Consider the following 23,445-nt stretch of genomic DNA (forward strand, 5'->3'; position numbering starts at 1 on the left):
TGACACCAAGTTGCCACAAGGTGGTGCCAAAGTATTACTTTGAGGTCAGTCTTTCAAAAACGGCGAATTTATCAGCAAGTAAAGGAGGATAAATTCCCCTTAGAAACCTGAAGGCCAACTGGAATATGTTTGAAACGACTGCATTGAAAATTGGGAAAACATCGTTAGTGGGCAGTCAGTATTTGACAAGCAAGAGTCCACAAGTCATGAGTGAATACACAAAGGTGAATATATTTATTTTCCCCTATAAAAATCCAAACAGTGTCATGCTTTGTTAAATTTCAGATTAAAAAAAAAAGAAAACCTAGCCAACTTTGAAAACGACGGCGAAGTAATCATAACGGAAATGTTTCTGGAACGCACATTCAGCATCAATGACATATCCTAATGGTATTTGACCAGATATCACTTTTGCACACCTAGTGTGCCGTATTTAAATCTTGAGAAGTAAGCTAGCATTGAGCTCCTCTAACACTACTAGATCCAACTAGTAGTTTTGTTTCAGACACTACTGGCCTCCTTTTCAAGGATGTCAAATAAATGCACAGATGGCAGAGCAATTCTTGCATATCCATCTTTAGAGTCGGTGTGCTCCGGTAGTACAATTTGAATTTTTGTAAGGAGCCTTTGTTGATAACCCAATAACCACTGATGGGCAGCAAAAACATCTCGGCACCAAGCATTGTAATCTCTCTGCCCTTTTGCATTGCTATCACCAAACAAAGGTTTGTGATTTCACAGCTGATAAAAATCATACGAATGAAAATACACATGCGGGCTGTGACACTCACAGATTGGTCAAAGTGCAGCGAGAGAGAGCTCGTTTTCATCTCGTTAGCCCAGAAGTGCAATGCGTAATACGGGAGAAGGCGCTGGCAGTCAAGCCGCTGTATTACAGTAAAACAAAACAGCCAAATGTCGTGAGAAAGCCAGCCGATGCTTCAAAATGAACTGTAGCGTATCAAGTAATGAGTGACACAAATGGCCTTGCTATGCTTTGACTCTGAAGTTCTTCCAGGAAGCAAGGTCACAACAATGCTTCGCCTGCCAGAGTGAGCAGCATTTGATGGAAACAAGACTCTTCTTTTTTTTCGATTGACCATCTATTGGCTGAGTTTTATTTCCATGTAGTGCGACGTACCAACAATAGCTAGGCGGTCCAATGCGATTGACTCCTGGAGCACAGGCCCTGATTTAGAGCTTGAGGTGGATATCAAGCAGACGGAATAAACGATGAAAATGAATTGAGCTTTTTTTTTTTAAAGAAGCAGAAATGTACACAAGAATGAAAGCAAGTTCTGAATTTGGCAGCCCTTGTTTGAAAAAGGTACAAATGCAGAAAATCACTGCACACTGAAATACTTAATACATTTCATACAATTTGGTAAACTCAAGTAGACAATTTGTTGTTTACGAGCGTTTCGCTAGAGCATAGGAGTTGAACTCCAGTCCTGGAGGGTCGGTATCCTGCATACTTTCCTGTTTTCTCTCCCAAACACGATTGATTCAAACGATCAGCTTATTGATGATCCTAAAGGTTTGAATCAGGTGCGCTAGAGAAAGAAGGTCGGGAAACATGCAGGATACCGGCCCTCCGGGACTGGAGTCCGACGCCTGTGTGCTAGAGAGTCACTGGGAGTAGCTAGCTCACGCCAAGGCCTGAAGGTCACCTGACCAGGTGAGACGTTAACCAGTAGATGATGACGGGTTGAAAGAGGGCCGTCGCCATGGTGATGTACATGCGCACTTGAGGCTTAGCGCTGGAGCTGGTGGACATGGAGTCAGACGCCAGCGACGTCAGGATCTTCATTTTCAGGGAACGCACCTGCGCACATTTCAAGCCTGGTGTCGGTGCTTTTTTTTAAATGTGAAGGCGCAACCATTTTAAAAAATGCTCGCATTGCGAACACGGGAGAACAGGTGAGCCGTGAACAAATGCACGGGCGACCGTGGCTTTCCTTTCCCACGCGCGATGGCATTAAAGCGCCCCCGTAAACCGATCACTTGACAGACGACAGGAGCGACTACTTACGATGAAGAACATGAGGGCACAAGAGGACCAGGCTAGCGCCACAAAATAGCCGTCGCTGCCAAACAGCAAGCCGCACAGCACGCTGAAGATCATCCTGGAGAAACAACATGGAGGCTGATCACCACAGATAACGAGGACACCCATTTTGACGTTTTCACGTTACACAACGGAACGAGTTTTCTCTTATATTTTAGCAGGTTCGTGGCTGGTTGGCGTAAACCAAAGAACCCCGGAGAACACACACACACTGAAGTATTTGCAAAATATTTACCCCACATATTTGTATCCGCTGTAGGCGATGAGGTCGAACGTGGACAGGTCGCTGTGTACCGTCAGCAAGTACAAACTGAGCAGCATCACCAACACCTCGATGATCACCCACACCAGCGCCGTGCTGGCGCACAGTCCCAACACCTCCGGACTGAACCTTTACCGCAAAAGGCACGCAGCGCCAAGACGCTAGAACGGTGGTTCTCAAGTGGGAGTGTGTAAAGACGGTATGTGACATTTGACCAGGTTTTCACATTTAATCGCTTTTCACTGCCGTGACAGGAACAGTACATTTGTCTTTTCAAATTAAGAGCAAATGACATGGAACATTAATCAACTTATTGCTAAATTGTCTTATAGTGACTTGTTTTATTTTCTTTGTATGTTTGGATAATTGTATAAAATATGCCCAGAGATACCACTAGAAATGTAGTTACAAATATGAATGTAATATGTATTGCACAGAAGCTTCTTTCAAGTCTTATGTTTCTTTTCATTCAAAAACACGTTATGTGGTACGTGTCTGAAAACATTTCAAGGGGGTACATCATTGAAAAAGGGTGAGACCCACTGCACGAGAAGACAGGGCGTAAGAACTAGAAAGCACATGTTACCTTTTCTGAATGCCAAGCGCCATTCCGGCCAGTAAAATGTAGGTAATGAAAGCCATTGCTAGAAGAGGAAAAAAAAAAAAAGGCACATGTCATTGAAACATTGAAAGCCGGTTTCCATGGCACTTACCGCGAGTCCTCAAATATAAGACGCCCCCATGTATAGGATGCCCCCTTAATTTTGGGGTCAAATTCTGGTATTTTCTATGTTATCGTGTAGGATGGAACAACACTTTGGCCTCAATGTCAAAACTACAGCAAAACACGATAAATCTTTTGTAAGATTTTTTTGTAGGATCTGAAGTTGGGCAGCATCCGTGTTTCACCAAATTGGTAAGGATGCATTTTGCTCCCTCTATAGCCAATGGCTGAATCCCTTCCTTCGAGTTTGTGGGATTCATACGCATCGCGCCACCAGGAAGTATGCACCCCGGCCGCAAGCTAGCTTACTGGGTATGTAAAGATCCGGTGCGTTGACGTCTTGTCTTGGGGTTAGCGGAGTGTCTCGATGGTAGCGAACTTCCCAGTCCTAGAAAATGAGTCGGCAAGTTAGTCGAAGGCATGAAAACACCTCATTGGACATACAGTAGTACGTGAATAAATAAGCGGCAATTCTGGCAAACAGTACACAAATGTTTAAAAAAATAAATAGACTTCATGATGTGTATTGCTCCAGCTCCAATGCACTATCGTCAAGCGCCGCCTAATCGCCTCTTTGGTGTCAACAACGAGGCTATGTGGCTAATTTTTTCAGAGGACTTTGTTGCATTCCGAAAAGGGAACGGCAGCTTGACTTGTCTCCGTTGGCCCTTAGACTTGCGCTTGAACGAGCTGGCATGGATGTCGGCAGGTGGAGAGAGAAAAGGCCAAGGGCGACCTTCTGGGTTAGGTGAGCGAGAGGAGCGTTTTTTCCCGAGCGGTGAACACGTTTACCTGATGCGTGTACGGGAACATGAGGATCATGAGTTTCTTCAGCACATATCTGGTGTCCACGGCAAAGAAGTATTTCAGCTTGTTCACAGACATGAATCGGCTGATCTGAAAGACACAAGTTCTTGAACTTCATTCCTACCTTCCTTTTTGAACATGTAAACTACTCAACTGCTCTATCTATTCTTGCTTGTTTTTCCATCTTTTACTTTTTAATTTGAATTTTTTTTAAAATTTTGTATTGTGTTTATATGTTCAATAAATCAGATCAATTAAAAAAATCAAGAAACAAGAAGGACGCTAATGTATTTATTCATTTATTCTATACATAGTACACAATACGGTGGGACTGTAATATTTTTACTCATGGTCCTCACACTGTAGGAACAAAACATTTAAAAATTTTAAAATGTATAATTTTAAAATGATGCATATGAAGGCTAAAAAAGCTACCTTTGGAGAGATTTGTGAACTCATTTCCACGTATCATGAATAAAAATGAAAACTTGATTGACAACTAAAGAAAAGCAAGTTGAACGAAAAAGCGCCAGAAGATTTTGAATCTGACCTCTTTGTTGACCATGTCCTTGCCTTGGTTGGCCAAGGACGACCCATACATGACGGCGGCGTTGGCCATGGGATCGGCAAACAAGTTGCCAACTCCCGCCTGCATGTTGTGCTGGGGGGCCGCCGCCATGTTGTAGCCTGGAGTGTAATAGCCTTGCGGGTTCACGCCTGAGGTGCTGGTGTCGTCGAACAGCACGGAGTCCCCGCCCGGCGGCGCGCCTCGACTCCTCTGTTTACCTGGGGGGGATCGATTACAGCGCTGTCCTGAACCTGTTCTGTGACTTTAACTCCTAAACATGTTTTAGGAATACATTGAAATGCCTTTCACTCCTGTTGCAAATAATGACCATAAGCACCGTGCTGTATTTGAAATACATAAATACTAGTGAATAAAAAGAATTGAACTGGGTTAGTAAGGAGTAAATGACTGTACACAACGTAGTATTCATGCGTCTGCGCCAGTTCGAATGAAGGTATTGTAGTGGTGTCTCAATGCCAAAAACAGTACACATCTATTAGTGCCATTTTTCTTGCAGAATGGCAGTGGACAGAAATGAACACATTTTTGCATATTTTTTACTCTCCAAGAGAGGCAATTACAAAGTGTGGAAACCTATAACTAGAGCAATGTTTATGTCTTAAAACAAGCTACAAATCCCAACAGCTGTGAGAATCACTTATTTAGTAAAACATCTATTTTATCAGCAAGGATTTTGTAGAATATTCCACATTTGCACTTTCAGAAAAAGATCGTGTGAAGGCTGGAATGCTGAATGAAAAATATATTGAAAAGTGGAATGATTTACAACGATGTGAAGTGTGAGAGAAAGCTATAGAATGATGTGAAATATTGAACGTTAACCATGACATTAAATAAGGATTATTTTTTTCCTGGGAACTTTATTTGGGGATATTTACAAGTTTGGGGATAGTAATTTTGAAAAACGATGGGCGTTTTGCAGTATCATGGGCGATTCACGTTCTACTTACTTGCTCGGTATCCGTGATGTGGCAAATCCATTGCAAATTCTCGCTGTTAGCTTCTAAAATAAAAACAGTGACACATTAGCCAGTGCATGCGAAAAAACACGCCAGAAAGCTATTACGCTGCTGGAGAGAACAAAATAAGTGTCATATCAGTACAATAATTGTGTCAAATGCTAAAGCTTCAGCTGTAAACTTAAACATGTTGTTCTCATTAGCCGCTTGCTATCGACGCAGAGCGCCTAAGTTATGTGAGGTTGTGACTCACGACGACGTCAAAAACATGTGCGGAATAAAAAAATATCCCATCCAAACTACAGTAAAATAAGCCCTGACAATAAACACGTATAAACAAGACGACGAAGAACTTACCTAGCCTGCTAACGTTGGGTAGCTAGCTACGTGGCTAATGACTTGACCCCGCCTACTCGCTGCTATTGGTCGACGTCATGGTGCCTGCGTGGCAGTGCACGCACGTATGTTACCAACATAAACACCCGCTAAAATAACAATCAAAAATGATCGAACAACAAATTAACAAAAAAGTGTCAAAAATATGTGAGGTTTCAGTAAAAATGAAGAAATATTTATCTTAAAATGGTAGCATTGTTAGCAAAAGTGAAGTAGTATTTATTGCTCTACTTTGCTGTCTCTAAAAGGATATATATATATATATATATATATATATATATATATATATATATATATATATATATATATATATATATATATATATATATACACACACACACACACACACACACACACACACACACACACACACACACACACACACACACACACACCTTATCAGATATAATACAAAATGTGTACACACTAGGACATTCAGAGCTGTCCTGGGACAGGATTGTCTTCCAAACTTCCTTTTGAGATAATCCTTGTGACATATCTACATTCACTCACGATATTTACAACTATCGTGCATCTCTGCTTGAGCGTGTGCGTGTGTTAACAGGGGCATGCGGGCGTGTGGGTGTGTTGCATGGGATGTGTGTGGGCGGGTGCTGGGGTGAGTAATTGAATAAAGATGGTGATTTGAGGGTGAGTAAATTGCAATGGAATCCTGAACTTTCTTGACTTTTGGACGGAACGTGAGCAGCAGGCACTGAAATACTCATTCATAATCTGAAGATGCTCAACTAAATCTTATTTAGAAATTTGTTAGACTAGTTTTGACAACTACATGTTTCTAGTCAAGCAAAAGTGTGCGCCGCAACTTCTGCCCTACTAGTGAAGGCTTGAGCTAGTAAACAACAGCCCGGGGACCATTTGCGGGGACCTAAAGTAATTATTGCATAACATAATTGAATAGTTTAAACAATTAGGTACTAAAGTAATTGCTTAGTTTGGTAGTTACCGTGTATGAACTTAAGTAATAAATGACTTTAGATACTAAAAGCACTAGTCCTTGGTTGAACATAATCGGGTGAAAGGTCGACATGTACCGGCTTGTACAACGTGGAGACGCGGCGCGTGTCATCATCAAATTCCAGCTGCTTGAGTCATGTGACCCTCACCTTTGACAGACAGACACGCAGACACACACTGGCATGATGGCATAGCCTAGGAAAACTCACACTTCCTGTAAACGTCCCCTCATCATCATTCTGGGGTGACGTTCTGAAACGGGACACATGACAGGAAAACGAATCAATGAGCGACCCGTCAGGGCGTGGAGAAAGTCCACGTGCTGTTGGCAGCTTCGCTTTGCCGCTCAAATGAGCACACGGAGGGCCGGGCCGTGACAGAGCACACACAATGTTTGTCCCTGTTTCTAGCTGACCAATTGTCAGCATGATCTTCCCGGGCCGAGTATCACTTGTGCTGTCATTTGCTATCTTCAGTAGTTAATCCTACTCCTAATCTGACAACAATCCCTTTACATTTAAAGAAAGTTGATTCGTTCGAGTTCAAGAAACGGTTTATTGGTAGTAAGCAGAGCTGCCGGTTGCCTGCGTTCTAGGTGCATCCTTTTTGCCAGGGACGCAAATGAAAGTGCGTCCACTGGACGCAAACTTTTTTTGTAGGTGTCTGCTTCCATACTACTATGCAGCCCCTTCTGGGAAGTCATGCATAGGAGCATGACTCCCAATAACAAACAAGGGAGGAAATTCAACCACCTGTCCTAATTGACAGCAGTTTTGCAAAATTGCTATATTTACGCCCAAAACAACATCAACTCTGGATTTTTTTTAGATCAGTGAAAAGTCAAGTAATAGACAATCGGGTAAACAATGAGCCAGAAAGTAAAAAGTGAAAACGAAACGCTTTGGAAGCTCGAGAGGAGGAAAAAAACAGACGTGTTGAATGACGGCTGCTCCATGTAAGTTCATTTTATTATCCTCATAAATTTTACTGTGACATTTGTTAATATCCGCTGTTGGTTTTGGCTCATGTCTTGTACGCTAAATGCACTTTGAACCTTAGACTTACTGTGTCCTTTTTACTGCGCAATTTTGGGGATGCATGTTGACATGGCAACATGCACAAGCTGAAATTTGATTGGATGAAAAAAAAAAACAAACAAGCGGCATGACCGAGGTAAATGCCAGCAAATATTAGAAGTAAAGTTTTAATGATGAACCGTAACCCGACTCCCCGGTGCAACAGTCAGCAGCCAGAAGAAGCCAGCCTATGCCGGGAACGCTGCGTGTCCTCAAGGGAACCGCAAACTCAGCAGCTGCTGTGACACTAAGTCAGCTTACTGAATTCACACCGTATAGCCTTTACATTTTTTTTTTTTTTGCTGTCGGTGTAACAGTAATGTTGACAATCGCAAAAAAAGCGTCAGTGAATAAGGTTGCAATGTAATACGGTAACTTTTGTGGCAACGGGCTGACTCATCTCCACAGGCATGTGTGCACATTGATGTGGTTTTTCGAGAGAGAGTGACTCTCCTTAAGTGTCCACACCCTCAATTGCCATTTTCATAATTGGCCCGTTGTGCAAACTGTAGATTATCAACACTCTTTGTTGTAGAATGAAAGAGAAACAGATGATCAATGATGCATCTGTTGGCATTAAAACAGCACACTTTCACCCACGCTACTGCCCTGTGTTAAATGTGTGATTATGTCTTGAGGGCACCAATGTTGCAATATTTTATCTTATGAAATATGTCTTTGCTGAGGTTGTCAAAGCACATTGCAGTCAGCACAAAAATGAGCTCTGAGACATGCGATGTAAAACCTATGATAGCATATTCATATCATTAAATTATATTGTACAGGTTCAAGCAACATTAATTGAAGAAAACGCTGTAAATGACTATTATTATTATAGAATTGAATAGAGGCTAATACAAAAACACCAAACTATATTATATATATATATATATATATATATATATATATATATATATATATAGATAGATAATTTAAACCTGGCAACAATCAAATTGTTTTAACTTTGTCTACAATTGACATAATTTTTTAATGATAAAAATATTTAGGAGTGTGTTTTCGCACTTTTGACTGGTACTGTACATAAAGCAAACACAGGTAAATAAATAACAATCTGCACATTTATGATATACTTGACATACAGTACGTGTGTAAAATTATTCTATAACATATAATGTTAAAATGCTAAAATTATGTTCAGTTTTGTTTGTATCTTTTGCGCTTTTTCTTTTTTTTTTTTCATATTCGTTTTCATTTCTGATGTTACTTCGGTTTAATGTCCAGGACCGTCACAGCTACTGTTTGCGTATCAATACTGTATTGGGATATGACCTTTCAGAGACTCACTCAAAACCGAAACTTACTCATTGACGATGAGTAAATATTTTTAATATACTTAGTTCAGACAGAAGTATGAATAACTAGACACCGAAATGTGTTTTTCTCAAATATATGAAAGGTTGGTCGTTGTGGCCACAAGTTTCAAGTATCCCGGCTGTAGGAAACTCTCACCATATTAGGAAAATGACGTCACGTCACGTGTCTGAATTCCGCGAGAGATCCCAGACAGCATTACTTCCCGTAAACGGGGAGGGGCGTGGCGAAACTATAATGCCGCTTTAAGAATTTACAACAGCTCGATCATCGGCACACTATGATTTCTAGGTGAGTGACTCATCGTCATATGATTGTCCGGGGGTCGTTTCTAGGCGTTTAAGGACTACCGGACTAAAAACGAGGCGTTTATTCTTTCTTTCACACCCCTCCGATTCGTTACTGCTTGGACTCGACCGATTTACCTTCATAGAGTGGGTTCACGCAAAACGTCAAAGTTTCTTTTTCCTACACTCGCCGGAATACGTTTTACCGTCTCCGGCTGGCCTGAGAGCCTTTTTTTTTGTTAATTTGTGTTTGTTTTGGTTTGTTGACATTGTTTCGTCAGAAAGGATGTACCGAGGTCACGGAAGAGGCAATCCGACGTACACGGCCGGCGCTTCTGGGTCAAACGCTGCCGCTTCCCTGGAAAGCGCCACCCCTTCCACCACACAAGAGCAGGTAGGCCTAAACAGACATTACACCTCACATTATTACTTTGAACTTATCTTGATCCTTATTATTCTCTATACGAACAGTAATATTCACTCTAAGGTATCAGCATATCTCTAAATTAGCATACTACAATGTATTGGATTTCCCATAGAAAATAGGACAGTAAATTCCAAGAAATTAAATAAATGCCCATTTTGAAAGACTAAGACATTCTTGAAACCATAACACAAGCTATTTGTATTGTGTGTTAAAAGTTTCATCTGTGGAAACTGTGTCAAACATACGGCCCGTGGGCCGGATGCGGCCCACCCGCACATAGATTTGACCCGGCCCGCGGATATTTTTCAAGTCACCATAACTCCTCAGCCGTTATTGCTAGCAACTTCATTCCGAGGATTTTGAAATCAGAGAAGTGAGACTTTGTGTCAATGCCACATACATTACGGTAGCTGTTATATTTGCAAGTGTTGAGGTAGCAGAAGTGGTGCATTGCAGTGGTGGGAGAGGCTGGATGCATCTTATTATGTGTTCTAAACTATGTCTTTTTTGAAGGGATGGAAAAAAATGACCATTCATTTCATGCAATTTAATGAAAAAATGTTATTTGAGATATACACTGTATAAGGGACCATAAATATATATATTTTTATCTTTATTCATATATATATATATATATATATTTTTTTTTTTTTTTTAATGTTCAAAAATATATTTAAAGTTGATCCCTGCTTTCGCAATGAATTGAGAGCAGCAAAATCTACATATGATCGATTGTTTTTAAGTTACATATGGAATGATTTTTGGCTGTCCGCCCGCTTCTAAATGAAGCCCCTCCCCAGATTTCAACATAGTTCGTTAAGGTGATGCCACAAGATGGCGCCAACACTATTTTATTACATTAGACACAGCTTTGGCTAGAGGGAAGGCGTGAGATGTTCTTCAAATAACAGAGAATAGGTCCCTGAAAATGTTCAACTCAACTTTATTTATACAAGCTTTAAACCCTTGTGCAGTATTTTAACCAATTTTGGGTCATTTTTTTCCTTTCTTTCTTCATTTTCTTCCACATCATTCTGCTAGTGTGATAACAAAGCGGTCATGTCATGTCGTCACCATCTGGGTGAAATTTCAGCTCATATCGTTTCGGTTCATCGTATCGGTTGTTCGTCTCTGTGTCCTGCGATTGGCTGGCAAGCAGTTTAGGGTGTCCCCCCGCTTACTGCCCGTAGACAGCTGGGATAGGCACCAGTAAGCTGGAAAATGGATGGATGAAAGACTTAACTTTGATATTATGTACGAGTATGGCCATTTTTCAAGAAATGAGTGTTAATGATCGTTGTGGTGTTTGTCAGAAGCTGAGCATGGCGGGCTCCACCCAATTTGTGCCCAGCCTCAACGCCATCACCAGCAGCCAGGACCTCCAGTGGCTGGTCCAGCCCTCCCTCTTGCACCCGCCGGCTCCTTCCCGCTCGCCGGTGCCGCCGTACCCGTCGCTGTCCAGGACACGCCCGCACGCTCCCCCGCCGCCGTCCCATTCGCACTTCATCCGGCCGGGCGTCATCAGAGCCGGCGCCAACCCGGCCGCCGGTTCGACCCGACGCAGGAACGATGAGCACGTAAGGCCGACGTATTGCGACGCGCGTGAGGCAACGTATGTCAAAATCCGCAAGTAATATCCTGTGACGCTCACTGACACATCTGCGCTGTCCCAATTGGACTTGCGCAATAAAGCAGCCACGGATGCGCAACCCGATGATTGAGATTCTTTAGATTGGCGAACGCACGCTGTTTATTCGTGACCTCACTCGTTGACTTTGAGACAATATTGACCGAGTCAGAAAATCCCTCGGGACAAACAAACATTGATAACTGGGCACCGATGCACATGCAAAAAAACAGTAGGACCTGATTCAACAGTTGGCGGTCGTCCTAAAAAAAAAAAAAAAAAAGTAGGACCTGATTCAACAGTTGGCGGTAGACCCCGCCCCCCCAAAAAAAGGCTTGTGCAATATTGTGACCATTTTTGAGTCATTTTTTTCCACCATCCTGTCACTTATTTAGCCAAGGAACGGCACACACCTGCTGGTCTGATATCTAGGTGGTCGTGCCATGTTCAAATTTGACATGTTGTCACCCTCCGGGTGAAATTTCAGCTCCCTAGTGCAGAAGCTAAATCATCCGTTTTATATTTGGGTCACCAGCAGGAAAACGTTTTCGACCTCGGCAGACGATGTACTTGGCGTTAAAAAACAAAAACAAAACGATGAAAAGAGGCCAGAGCACGTTTGTTGGGTGTCAGTCATCCGGGTCATGCCAATCGGAAAAATGCGGCAATGAGACGACTGCTGATGGGGAACAAAAAGGAAGTTGTCTCCATTCATTATTTGCAGATGAAAAAACAGACCCTCTCGATCTGATTGAAATTTGATCGTTTAGCTACCGTGATTTTCAGTGTTTTACATTTGTGAATCGAATTCTAGAAGTCGAAATCGACAAATAGGAATACTTTTGGACGCATTTCAGATACAATTATACAGGAATCCAAATGTATGCAAAAATTCGTTTTTTAAAGTTGAAGACATTGGCTTCACCCAAGCATAGCACCCCCAGCTGGCCAGGAGCTGAAATAATTCAGCGGATTTCCTGAATCCAGAGCGAATATTCTCGCTCTATTCTTGTTGAAGCTAACCCACATTTAAATCTCTTATAAGTTGTCATTTTAACTCATTTAGTCCCAAAGACGTGTTTATGATGTCTCTGAACATTCATTCCCAGCTACTTACTTATTTAATTTTTTTAAGTGTCAGTATAAAAATAGGGTCTGAAAATGCCTGGTACTGAATGTTATGTTGATTTCGGTGGCTACTTTTTTTTTGCCACCTCCATGAGTTGAACCAGTACATTTTTTTTCCATAGTATCTGTACTCCTTATTCAGTACTTTCCACTGTAAATAAAAAAAAAAACAAAAAACTTTTTTACACGTAGAACTCGTCCCAACAGTTGACTCATGGCTTCGAGTTACTCAAGTATTTGTACTTGTGTAAGCGAGCACATCGGCGGGCCAATAATATTCTGCGAGTGTAAATGGCGCAGGAAGCCGACCGGTTGGTGAGTCAGCGGGCCGGCAAGTCACGTAGCGTGACTCACACCTGAGTCACGCTTGGGCCCCCGAGGCCGACTCATCAGTCTTTGCAAAGGGCGGGAAAGCGGCCGGGCCGCGGCCATTGGCCGCTCGGCCGGGGCGCAGCACGCGCACAAAAGCGGGCGCGTTTCAAAGCTTCGCCGCCGTGACTCACAAATCGCCTTGGCAATTTTCATCATGGTTTCATCATGATTGGACTCTCCATTTTTTTTTCCATTTTACTACTGCCTGCTTCTACCTACTTCACATTTTCAATTACCTTTAGTCACAGAGAGAATATTTTAGAGGTGACTCATAGAAATGAGAGAGCAGTGTTGAGGAGGACTTGAGAAATCTAAGAAATTTAAAGCAAATCTAAGACGAAAGAAAATCTTTCATCGTTTCTTTCACTGTTACATGTTTTCTTTTTATTCTTTGTAGCTAGTGAGCTCTGTCACTGTTTACACCCCGGGCGGCAAACTCCTTTAAGCCAGCGGCACACATAGAGGAAAATCTATCCAATATAATCATGGAATATATTTGTATAACTTTAAAACAACAACTCAATATGGACTATTTTCTTGGCCTTAAAAAAATACAGTACAAAGATTTTTTTTCTCAAAACGTCAATCTTCTCCCCCTGATTCCGATCGGTGGATTAGTGACGTAATTGTGAACGTCACCAATCAATATTGTCCGCCAATCAATAAAGTAGCATGTGATGAAATTATGTGGTCGATTCATATTTGTTACCAACGCTGCCTTGTCGTTATTTTCAGTTGTCTCACGAGGAGCTGGAAAGACGGCGAATAAGAAGAGAGCGCAACAAATTGGCGGCGGCCAAATGTCGCAATCGCCGTCGGGAGCTGACCGACACGCTGCAAAACGTAAGTCAAAGCGCTCATTTCCAACGCGACGCCCGGAGGTGCCTTTCCCTTCCCCTTTTCCGAACCTCCGGTTTGGAGGATATCCTCTCAGAAAAAAGGCTACTGACGGGGTCCGTTTATTTACGCCTAGCTACATTTTCTTTGGAATGTACCCTACCAAAAAAAAAGTACATAAATGGCCCAAATGATCAAGCAGGCCCGAATGATCAGCAATGGATGTACCTTTGAGGGTACTTATAGTTTTAGTGATAAACCATTGTAGCCTTCACCCTTCTGGATATTATTGTAAACAAACCACAATGTCCCTGGGTCACTTTGACTTTTTCTTCAAACTTTTAGTCATATCTTACTCGATTCAAATGACAGTAACGCGCGTTGCAGCGCATGCTAATACATAGCCCAAAAAACGCTCCTAAACCTTTTAATTGAAGCGGTCGATAACATGAATGCAGTTCATTTGGTTGCCTTGAGATGGCGCTGGCGTATTATGCAGAGAACTTTGTTTATTTATACGTTTTTATTTGACATTTCCAGCGATCTAGACATCATTAACAAGTCCGAGAAAGCAACAATATTTATTTTGAGCATGTAAGTTTACGTAGGTTTAGTTTGCCGTCATTGCACCGGCTGCGTAACGTAATCAATACTTCCAGGTACGTTGGTGAGACTAATGCCTTCCATTTCAAATACAGTAATATAATGTAAGCAATTACTTTGGAATGCCAGTAATACTTCATGCATTATAGTTTTAAAGTAACTTGCCTCTGCTTCCCGCGCTTTAGGAGACGGACCAGCTGGAGGACGAAAAGTCTCGTTTACAGAAGGAGATCGCCGAGCTGCAAAAGCAGAAAGAGAAGTTGGAGCTGGTCCTGGAGGCGCACCGCCCCATCTGTAAAATCCAAGACTCCGACTCGGATTCGGAGCCCGGCGCCGCGCTCTCGTCCTTGGCGGGCATCAAGATGGAGCCCGAGGACTACGACGCGCCGGGGCCCTCGCGACCCCGGCCGCCGGCCGGGGCGGGAAAGGCCAAACCCAAGATCACCATCCCCACCAAGACGTCCCCCTCGTCCTCGTCTCCGTCCTTAAGCCTGGCCGCCGGCCAGGAGTCGGAGTCCCTGCACACCCCCGTCCTGATCTCCACCCCCTCCATCACCCCCTTCACCGCCAGCATGGTTTTCACGTACCCCTCGGCCCCGGCCGAGGCGCCCCATCAGGCCCCGCCGCAACCCTGCGGCGTGGCGCACCGGCGCAGCAGCAGTAGCGGCGACCAGTCGGATCACTCCTTGCACTCGCCCACCATTCTCACGCTGTGACTGACCGCCTGATTGACACCGAGCATTTCAAACTGTTTGTTTTTTGGTAAAGGCGTTCTCTAGTCAAGGGGTTCTCAAACGTTTGGGCTCCAGAGGGAACTCCTCAAAAAAAAAAAGTCAGAAAGAGTTGTAATATTATAAAAATATGAAATCATATTTTAACAAGCGACTTACAAAAAAAATTCCCGATTGGAATTGTATTATGAGGATTTTTTAAAAATATACAGCAAGCCAAAGTAAAATGTGTAACATTACAATATGTCCCCTCAAAATGATGAGAAGGCTTTACTTTTTTTGCCCCCCCCCCCCCCCCAAGGTCCTTCTGACACCAGTTTGAGAACCTCTGCTCTGCCAGAATGGCATTATGGGAAGAGACCCATGACACGCTTACTCTAAGGATATTTTCTGATCTACATCTTTTATACCTCTCGTTTTCAAGTGGCACAATTGTGTCGAAAATGAAAAATGCATGCAAACTATTTTATCAAAGTATATTTTGGTAATTTTATGTACGAGTGCATTTCATGACAATGTTACATCACAGCATGTAACACTTTTATGAAAGGGAAAACTATCCTTAGCTATTTTTTTCCCATTTTGAATATACAGTATAGTCCATTTTATTGACCACTAAGGCTGGGCCGTAGGAGTTAATAGTGAGAATATTTATTAGCGAGAGGGTAATATATTTTTGATAATGGGTGGGCAGTGCCTTACTTTTCAGCTTTAACCTTAGCATTGTTTCAAAGACAATAAAGATTTTCACAGCACCGCAAACGCTATTCATGTCATTCTTTTTCACTACAGTCCTAGATAGTAAACATGTATTTGTGCAAGGCAACAGTAGGCAAAAAAAAAGATTTTCCAATCACATTCCAAATATAAATAGTGCTAACGAATTCCTAATTCAAATGGATCCAGGTTTACAAATAATGTATCTTGGTTCATCTGTTCGTGACGTATGGTGACAGGCTGAATAATTCAACGCTCTTCCACTAGAGGGCAGAAGAACTACGGCACATCGGTCAATAGGCTCACTACTTACAAACTAAAGTGCGACCTAAATTCAAATGTTTGATCCAGGAAATAGTAATGCGGTTCTTTATTTCCATGTGTCGACTTATTTATTTATAGTTCAATTAGATTCAAGCCTCTCGGTGTTGCCATGCCAAACTAAACTAAGCCAGCACGCTCAATTATTGACTGTAAATGTGACTTTTTTTTTGACGTGACTTTCTTTAACCAATCAGATTTCAAATTTCCACGTCTGCCTCGTGTGATTATAAGAAATAGACGAAAGCTTATCAAATAAATCCACTGCGCTGTGTAAAAATATAACAAACTTTCTCGTCGTAAAATGAGCAAGGCCCACTCACCTGAGTGCCTGCTTCCGGAAACGGAAGCAGCAAGTGTCCGATGTTGCCACGGGCAACAGCTTGTTCCGTTTACCAAGTATGATGGCTGGTAAGAGGACACTTTGTGTTGACCTGAGGAACTACAATTTAGTTACATTTTCAATTGCCTTCGTAAGAGATTCTGCTGAACCAGGGAATGTTGTTGTTTGAAATTACAACAGAGATAATTAATCAAAAAGTGCTATGTTGAAATTTTGGAGCTTTATTTACTGTAGAAAACGAGGGAGCTACTTACTTTTTTGAACTTTTGTTAGGATTTTACAACAGACGCTTATACCGTCTACAAATTTAACATGCAAATCTGAAGAGTTGCTTAAACATTTTTGGAGAATTAAATATTGGCTTCGGATATCTGCTACCTGCCTCCTTAACTAATAATCGGTATCACCCCTTGAAAAAACCCCCATCTCGGTCAGATCAAGATTAAATGCAACTTCCAACTTCTACCAAAGTTACTTTTGTTGAGAATACTCTTGCTTTTACCAATTTAGGGAATTTTACAAGACTACAAATTGGGAATGTGTATCATTTTTATCTTTTCAATTGCGAGCTTGCTTTTAGCGTTGCACAGGAAGTGCGCCTGGGGCAAGAGGTCAAACGCCACATGCCTGCGCAAATCAATGATGCGTGTGCTGGTGCGTTTCACACAAAGAAAAGGACGGCAAAGTGTCAGGACTGCATTTAAAGCTCTTCAACGCACCCAGAAAACGGCTCCATCCTGTTCAGGTACAACTCAAAGGGTTTGCAATGCCACAGGATACAGACAAATCAAGAGGAAAAAGAGCACTCAAACATATACAGTGTCTACCAGCAAAATGTTTGACACCTTCAGCAGCGTCATCTGGATCGCAATAGAAGGGGGAGGAAAGGTAAACGTTCAAAAATTTAGAAACGGAAAAATGAGGGGAGAAAAGTACAAATCAAAACCTTTGTAATCTGAATTAAAATGAGAAGTTTCTTTCGTCACAAAAAAGATTTTTTAAAAGCTCAGTTCGATTATTGAAATAAAAGAATCGTTATCGCAGGCCTACTATAAATTCATTCGAATTAATTAATTCAAAATTTGATTTTGAAGTGTTTTTTTTTTTATCAGAATCTATTCAAACACTGCCATAAGCATTTTTATTCAAAATTTATTTCAGCATTCAGAAAAAACTTTTTCTGACGATATATTTTAAATTGGACATTGATGCACAATCAATTCAAATTCCATTTTCATTATTTCACTCTGAATTTACTTAAGCGAAAATCATCATCTGAATTAAAAGTTTCTTTTGAAATTTAGCTCTGGATGTGTTTCAAAATAACAAGCTGAGCAGTAACGCTGAGTTTTTCTTGTAAACCTCTGCTGCAATTGCCAAACCTTTTGCGAGTAGTGTAAACGCCGGTTACAGCTTTTGTAAATCCAAAGCATAGAAAGAAGTTGCAACTTAAAGTCTGTGCTGCGACAGCAACTAAGTCCAATGACCGCAAAGCGTTGCCATTCCAGTTTGATGCAAAGCTTTTCCGGGCGATCCGAAAAAGCGTTTGCGCGATTTTCGCTAGCTGGCGCCGCCGTCGCGTGGCTCCCATAAAAACCTGAAGGGGCATCACCTGGCGCGCGCCTCGTATGGCACTCGCATCCTGGTCCTGAGTGCATAAAATAGGACGGGCCATTTGGCGCCAAATTGGCGGCAAATTTTCACCGCCTGCCACGCCCTTCGCTGCTATGAGGGATTCTAACCACTAAATATGGCTCAAAACTGGATTGAAATGATTGCGCTATCCAGTGCAAGAGAAAAAAAGGCTCCTTTCTTTTTTGTTTTTTTCTACCAGTGTAGGCTAGTTCAGTGTAGGGTTGCAAAAGTCCTGGAAACTTTCCGACAAGAAATATATGGGAATAAAGAATAAAATTACATGTCACGGTTAGCTAACAGTGTCGATTGTAAGAAAAAGACGGAAGGGGTCACATACAAGCGGTCCGTTCCGGACTCCGCCCCTGCTCTTCTATTCAGCAGCAGGTCATTCGTTTTTCCGTTGTATTGTATTACATCATCACATCTCTTTTAATTCCGATGAATGAAAATGATTTCAAATATCGTTACCGCTGGTAATATATCAGGTCCTCAATGGCCGGCCCGCAGCCCGGTACCGGTTCGTGGATCAACTGGCACTGGGCCGCATGGGCTGCACCCGAAATCGTGAACTATTTGCGTTTTATGTATTATCTGAGTCTGAACGCTATTTTGATTTCAAGCGCCAAAATCCCACTTACAAATAGGTCCAATGAGTGAGAAACGGACATCTTTGGGAAGAGGGAAAGACCCTGTCGAGAGACAGGTGACGAGCCTACATCTTTGAAGAAAAAGAAAGGTGAGTTTGCCAAAGCGTTTTCGATAATGTTAGGGACCCCTGCTTTATTCTAAAATATCAGGATCGTATCGGAAGCGAAAAATTTGGATTGGGCCAACCCTATTTGAAGTGTGAGGGAGCAATTTTACCATAATCGTATTTCCGAAAATGATAACCTACTTTGACTTACAAGGGGCCCAATTTGCAACTTTTCCAAGTGAGTTTTTTGCCTTATGTTGTGAGGCAATGTATGAGCAACCTTCACAAATGATGATATCAATAAATTCCCATACATTTCCGTTGAAAATGCCCCATCCTAACTTTTGCTGTAAATTTGCAACCCTCATCCAGTGCATGAATATACATAGATGCGACCGACTTTTTGGTCCCATTACTTTTTTTTTTTTTCCTGGAAACAACAAATCTCTGAAAAAGATTTTGTTAGCAGAGTTCTTAGAAAAGCTGTAAAAGGGATCTAGACCTACAGTAAGTAGAAAGGTGAGAGAAAAGTCCAGAAAAAAGTCAGCGTTGTGGCACACAGCGAGTCTTGCAGCATTCAAAAGGCTCACGCTTGGTTTTGATGGAAAAAGCGGGCCGCGCTCGCAATCGCTCCCCCCTCGTCAAATATTACCAAAAAATGAAAAAAAAAAAAAAAGTTAGCGCATTTTCCGCACTGTCAATTTGAGAAAAAAAATGCTTTTTTAAATAGGGGAGAAAAAAATGAAAGAAAATGCGATTCGGCGATTAATCGAGAAAATCGACGGATTAACTCTCGACGGTGTTAACTGCAGCCCTTGTTTGAACGTATTTGCAAGTATGCTCGAACGAGTTAGCCGGTCCGACGCGTTACCTCAACATTGGCACGATATCAAGATATCAAGTTCCTTATTTGCTGATTCAGAAGTAGGGAAGGATGACCCAACGTTTGCGCATAACCCGAAACTTGGGTCTTTTAGTACAAGACAAGCTGAAAAATGGGTTTGCTTTGCACAAAACAAGCCAGAACGTCGGGTCATATCGACCCAAATGTTGGGCGGCTGCTTTTTTGACTCGCGGTCGGGTGATTTTCAAGCCGACCGTTGTCAGAGGGCGCGGCATGAAAATCCCCGGATTCGGGAGCGGGGACGCGGGCGGGCGGGCGGGGAGCGACGGCGAGCCGCACGTCCGGCCCTCTGCGCCAAACGGCTCAGTCGTCGGGCGAGCACACCAAGTGGAGCTGGTCGGGGCTGCCCACGCTCCCCGTGCTGGAGCTGCCGTCGCCCAGGTCCCGGGCCACCATGCAGGGCAGGGCCAGCTCGCCGGAACCGCCGGGGCTGGAGTCGCCGCCGCGGCCCACGCACTCCTCCTCCAGCACCAGGCACAGCTCCTTCAGGTCCAGGTTCTCCTTGAGCAGGCCGTCCTGCGTGCGCTCCAGCTCGGCCAGCTTCTTCAGGTAGCCGCCCAGGTCCTCGCGCATGACCTTGGCGGCGTGGTGGCCGAAGTGCTGCCACTCGCGCGCCAGCTTCTTCACCTTGAGCCGGTCGTCGTCCAGGAAGCAGCAGAGGTCCCGCAGCTCCACGTTCTCCTCCTGCAGCCGCTGGTTGATCACCTTGAGCTCTCGGATCTCCAGGAGGTGGCCCTGCAGCTGCTTGTTCACCTCCTTGATCAGGCGCCCCCGCTGGACCAGCGCCGAGATCTTCTCCGACTCCTCCTTGCGCAGTCGGCTCAGAAGCTCCTCCTTGGAGCACGCTAGAAGGTCCTCGTCCGACATCTTGGACAGCTCCCGCGTCAGGAGCTCCCCTTCGTTGCTCATCTTCTCCTCAAATTCCGCCCTTTGGAGCAAAAATGTGAAAAAGGTAAGGATAGATTCATCGCTACCCGCCGGTACCGTGCGTCTGGCGCGGTGGTCCTCAACGGGTTATACAGTATCAGCACCCCTGGGCCAACGTGAGATCTTCATCAGCAAATGATGATGATGATGATGATGAAGCTTTATTTGACAGCTACACTGCAGTCGGAAATAGTTGCTAATGCAATGCTAATTCACAGGTGTCAAATTCAAGGCCCGGGGACCGGATCCAGCCCGCCACATCATTTTATGTGGCCCGCAAAATGTAAATTGGGAAATTTTGCAGGTTTTCTTCAGCTTTTACACATTTACAAACACCGTTGTTGAACAATTTTTAGCGGCCCACTGATTTCAAGGCGAGGTGATGGAGGAGGGGTGCGGATGACCCCGGGGAAAAAGGCCTATGTTTTTGCCATGTGAGTGTGTTTGAGAAGCACTGCATTGTGTTCTGACAAAATCACAGTAAGTGGGTGGGATTTTCAGCAAATAACGAAAAACAAAGGCACATCTATGAGTACCATACCTGAGAAAATGTAAAAGTGCAGCGACGGAGCAACGTGTTCACAAGCTGGTCGCCATCATCCAGTGTGTCTTCTGGGGGCAAACATCACACCAGCCGGGCTTCATTTGACGAGATGTTGTGCTCGCTGGCGTGGCCGTCGTCCGAAATCGTCGTTGGCACCAAGCAGCTGCAAAACAGGCCTGTGCTTATTCCACCTCCCGGTCGCGAAGATGAGGATGAGGATTGTGTTTTCAAAGCGGCAGCATGCAAAAATGGCTCTCGCCATCCACCGCGGTCTCTTATGATTTTTTTTTTAATCCATCTGGCCACGATGCACAAGACAGATGTTGGATGTTGTGTTTGTATCGCCACTCGCCATCCGGATTGGACTCTCCGGTTTCTCCACTTCGGTGTAAAATCAGACGCTTCTTCTCACAAACGCTTCATTTTTTTTAAGGTATAAAAAAATAAAAGGCTTACAATAGGTCCGCGTAACGCCGCTTGTGGCCATCACTCTGCTGGACATAGAGCACAACAATGTCCGCCTCCACAAGACACTTTCACGGTTGGGATTCTCCGCTAGCGGCTACGCGCCGTCAAGCTAATGTGGAGCCACCGAAAACAGATGGCCTCATATTTCAAAATAAATGCATTTAGAAAAAAAAAACTTGTCTTACACGTAACCAGTGCGTACACTTTTAAGATACCAGTCCCAGATATCAAGGAGTAAATGTCTATTCTTTCCATCTTTTACGTCAATTTAATACACAAGGTTTAGGTTTAGGAAAAGAGATGTTCCTCCCTGCAGGTTTAACACCCCTCCCTGTTGATGTAGTCGAGAGCATACTCGCGGTTTAGTCACGCTCACCGTATTCTATTTTGAAATTTAGCCGGAAACGCTTTGTAGCAGAGGGTTAACAACCAGTTCCCTATCAGAGATCATCATAAATATTTGTGATGTTCCCCGCTACTCCCAGTGGAGCTGTTCTTCTGCAAAACGTCATGAATAATCAATCGTTTAAAACCTAGACGTTTTTATTAATAAACTAAACATGTTCGAAGATTCCTTGAGGGAATGATCATAAATATTCGTGATCCACACCCACCCCTCACTAGTTGCTTTCTTTTCCAATTGATATTTTGAAAAGATGATGAATAATCATGAGGAATGATTCAAGTTGCGTCTGATGTGTTGGGTTCTTCCTCAGCAATGCAATGAAAGGCGAAAAGATGTCAGCGAAAGCAAAGTTTCTTCCTCTGGGACGTTCCCTTACAGGGTGACACCAACGAGAGCGAGCGGCCGGCCTATCGACCCCCCCCAACCCCGCCTGAATAGCTATGTGCTGAGGCATTCACACTCAACATCCTTCCTCCCCGTGTCCCACCTCCATTGTTGCACGGAGACTGGGACAATGCAGGGTGTTAACCCAGCGGTGACGATATCGGAGTGTCATGTGAGTCTACTAGCCCCGAAAAGAAATGTGTAGCCAGGGATTTGAGAAGGGGAATCGCCCCTTCCCGATATTCCCGTGTGCGCGTAAAATATGAGCTCACCATGAATGATACACCAAACAAAGGCTGTCAGCATTATAAAATCAAAGGCCGCTTTAGCTTTGCTGGCTTCATCGCCTTGTTAGCAAGCAATTGTGGACACAAATCGCATTTTGACACATTTCAAATTGATTACGTTGTAAAAGTATATTGATATTGAGTTCGAGACAAATATAGCACAAATTTATAACTGTTTAAGGATAGATTAAATCAGTTCCAAAACGTTATTATTTTGGGTGCAGGCCATGCGACTCGGTACCAGTTGATCCCCGGACCGGTACCGGGCCGCGGACCGGCGTTTGGGGCCCGCTGACTCTAAAGGACACATGCAGAAGAACATGAAAATGGGAGGGTGCGATCAGGGATTTATAGGGATTTATTGAGATTAATCGTCAGAGGCGGAGCAGATTGTGTATCCCATGCAGCAAGATCAAGTAAGAGCAGATGTGGTCTGGTTTATTTTAAGAAAGTAGGAAATAATTAATAGGCAAATCTGCCACTGTCCGTCATCCGTTGCACTCCCAAACTGATGCTTTTTTTTTTCTCCCGCAAAAAATAGATTAAACAAAAGTTCAACAGCTCCTCTTACTTACTCTCATTGTCAAAGTATGTGGCACTTTGATGCATAGT

General features: G+C 43.2%; 3 protein-coding genes across 12 annotated transcripts in view; 1 reads left to right on the forward strand and 2 right to left on the reverse strand.

Annotated features, from left to right (window-relative positions):
• Positions 1-204: 204 nt before the first annotated feature.
• yif1a (Yip1 interacting factor homolog A (S. cerevisiae)) lies at positions 205-14,711 on the reverse strand. Of its 3 annotated transcripts, none has more exons than XM_088431454.1 (11): positions 14,638-14,711; positions 9,771-9,878; positions 6,993-7,035; positions 5,401-5,453; positions 4,412-4,647; positions 3,847-3,951; positions 3,364-3,442; positions 2,917-2,974; positions 2,304-2,459; positions 2,033-2,126; positions 205-1,825 (listed from the first exon to the last, which is right to left on the reverse strand). In XM_088431454.1, the coding sequence occupies exons 4-11, from the start codon at positions 5,429-5,431 to the stop codon at positions 1,667-1,669; spliced, it is 918 nt and encodes a 305-aa protein (XP_088287580.1). In that variant the 5' UTR covers positions 5,432-5,453; positions 6,993-7,035; positions 9,771-9,878; positions 14,638-14,711; the 3' UTR covers positions 205-1,666. The 3 variants fall into 3 exon arrangements, with proteins under 3 accessions (XP_088287580.1, XP_088287579.1, XP_088287578.1); XM_088431453.1 differs by having other exon boundaries at positions 6,933-7,035; XM_088431452.1 differs by lacking the exons at positions 6,993-7,035; positions 9,771-9,878; positions 14,638-14,711 and adding an exon at positions 5,767-5,850.
• On the forward strand, positions 7,623-15,965 carry fosl1a (FOS like 1, AP-1 transcription factor subunit a). 6 transcript variants are annotated; one of them, XM_088431450.1, is made up of 5 exons: positions 7,623-7,738; positions 9,760-9,872; positions 11,219-11,482; positions 13,768-13,875; positions 14,658-15,965. In XM_088431450.1, the coding sequence occupies exons 2-5, from the start codon at positions 9,765-9,767 to the stop codon at positions 15,186-15,188; spliced, it is 1,011 nt and encodes a 336-aa protein (XP_088287576.1). In that variant the 5' UTR covers positions 7,623-7,738; positions 9,760-9,764; the 3' UTR covers positions 15,189-15,965. The 6 variants fall into 6 exon arrangements, with proteins under 6 accessions (XP_088287576.1, XP_088287571.1, XP_088287573.1 ...); XM_088431445.1 differs by lacking the exon at positions 7,623-7,738 and adding an exon at positions 9,403-9,482 and having other exon boundaries at positions 9,764-9,872; XM_088431447.1 differs by lacking the exon at positions 7,623-7,738 and adding an exon at positions 9,403-9,482 and having other exon boundaries at positions 9,764-9,872; positions 11,222-11,482.
• Positions 15,966-17,270: 1,305 nt separating this feature from the next.
• The window catches only part of ccdc85b (coiled-coil domain containing 85B), a 28,962-nt gene continuing 22,787 nt past the window's right edge, over positions 17,271-23,445 (reverse strand). The window contains exons 1-3 of one of the 3 annotated variants that reach the window (XM_088432306.1): positions 21,745-21,856; positions 21,286-21,451; positions 17,271-20,745 (exon numbers count right to left, since the gene is read on the reverse strand). In XM_088432306.1, the coding sequence (XP_088288432.1) occupies positions 20,121-20,726 (606 nt within the window). In that variant the 5' untranslated portion in view covers positions 20,727-20,745; positions 21,286-21,451; positions 21,745-21,856 and the 3' untranslated portion in view covers positions 17,271-20,120. Of the gene's footprint in view, positions 20,746-21,285; positions 21,857-23,445 lie in introns of those variants that run through there. The other 2 variants (XM_088432307.1, XM_088432305.1) reach the window with 2 other exon arrangements.

The sequence above is a fragment of the Hippichthys cyanospilos genome, chromosome 13 (genome assembly GCF_059441005.1).
Source record: "Hippichthys cyanospilos isolate Australia breed blue-spotted pipefish chromosome 13, RoL_Hcya_1.0, whole genome shotgun sequence".
Classification (NCBI taxonomy): Eukaryota; Metazoa; Chordata; class Actinopteri; order Syngnathiformes; family Syngnathidae; genus Hippichthys; species Hippichthys cyanospilos.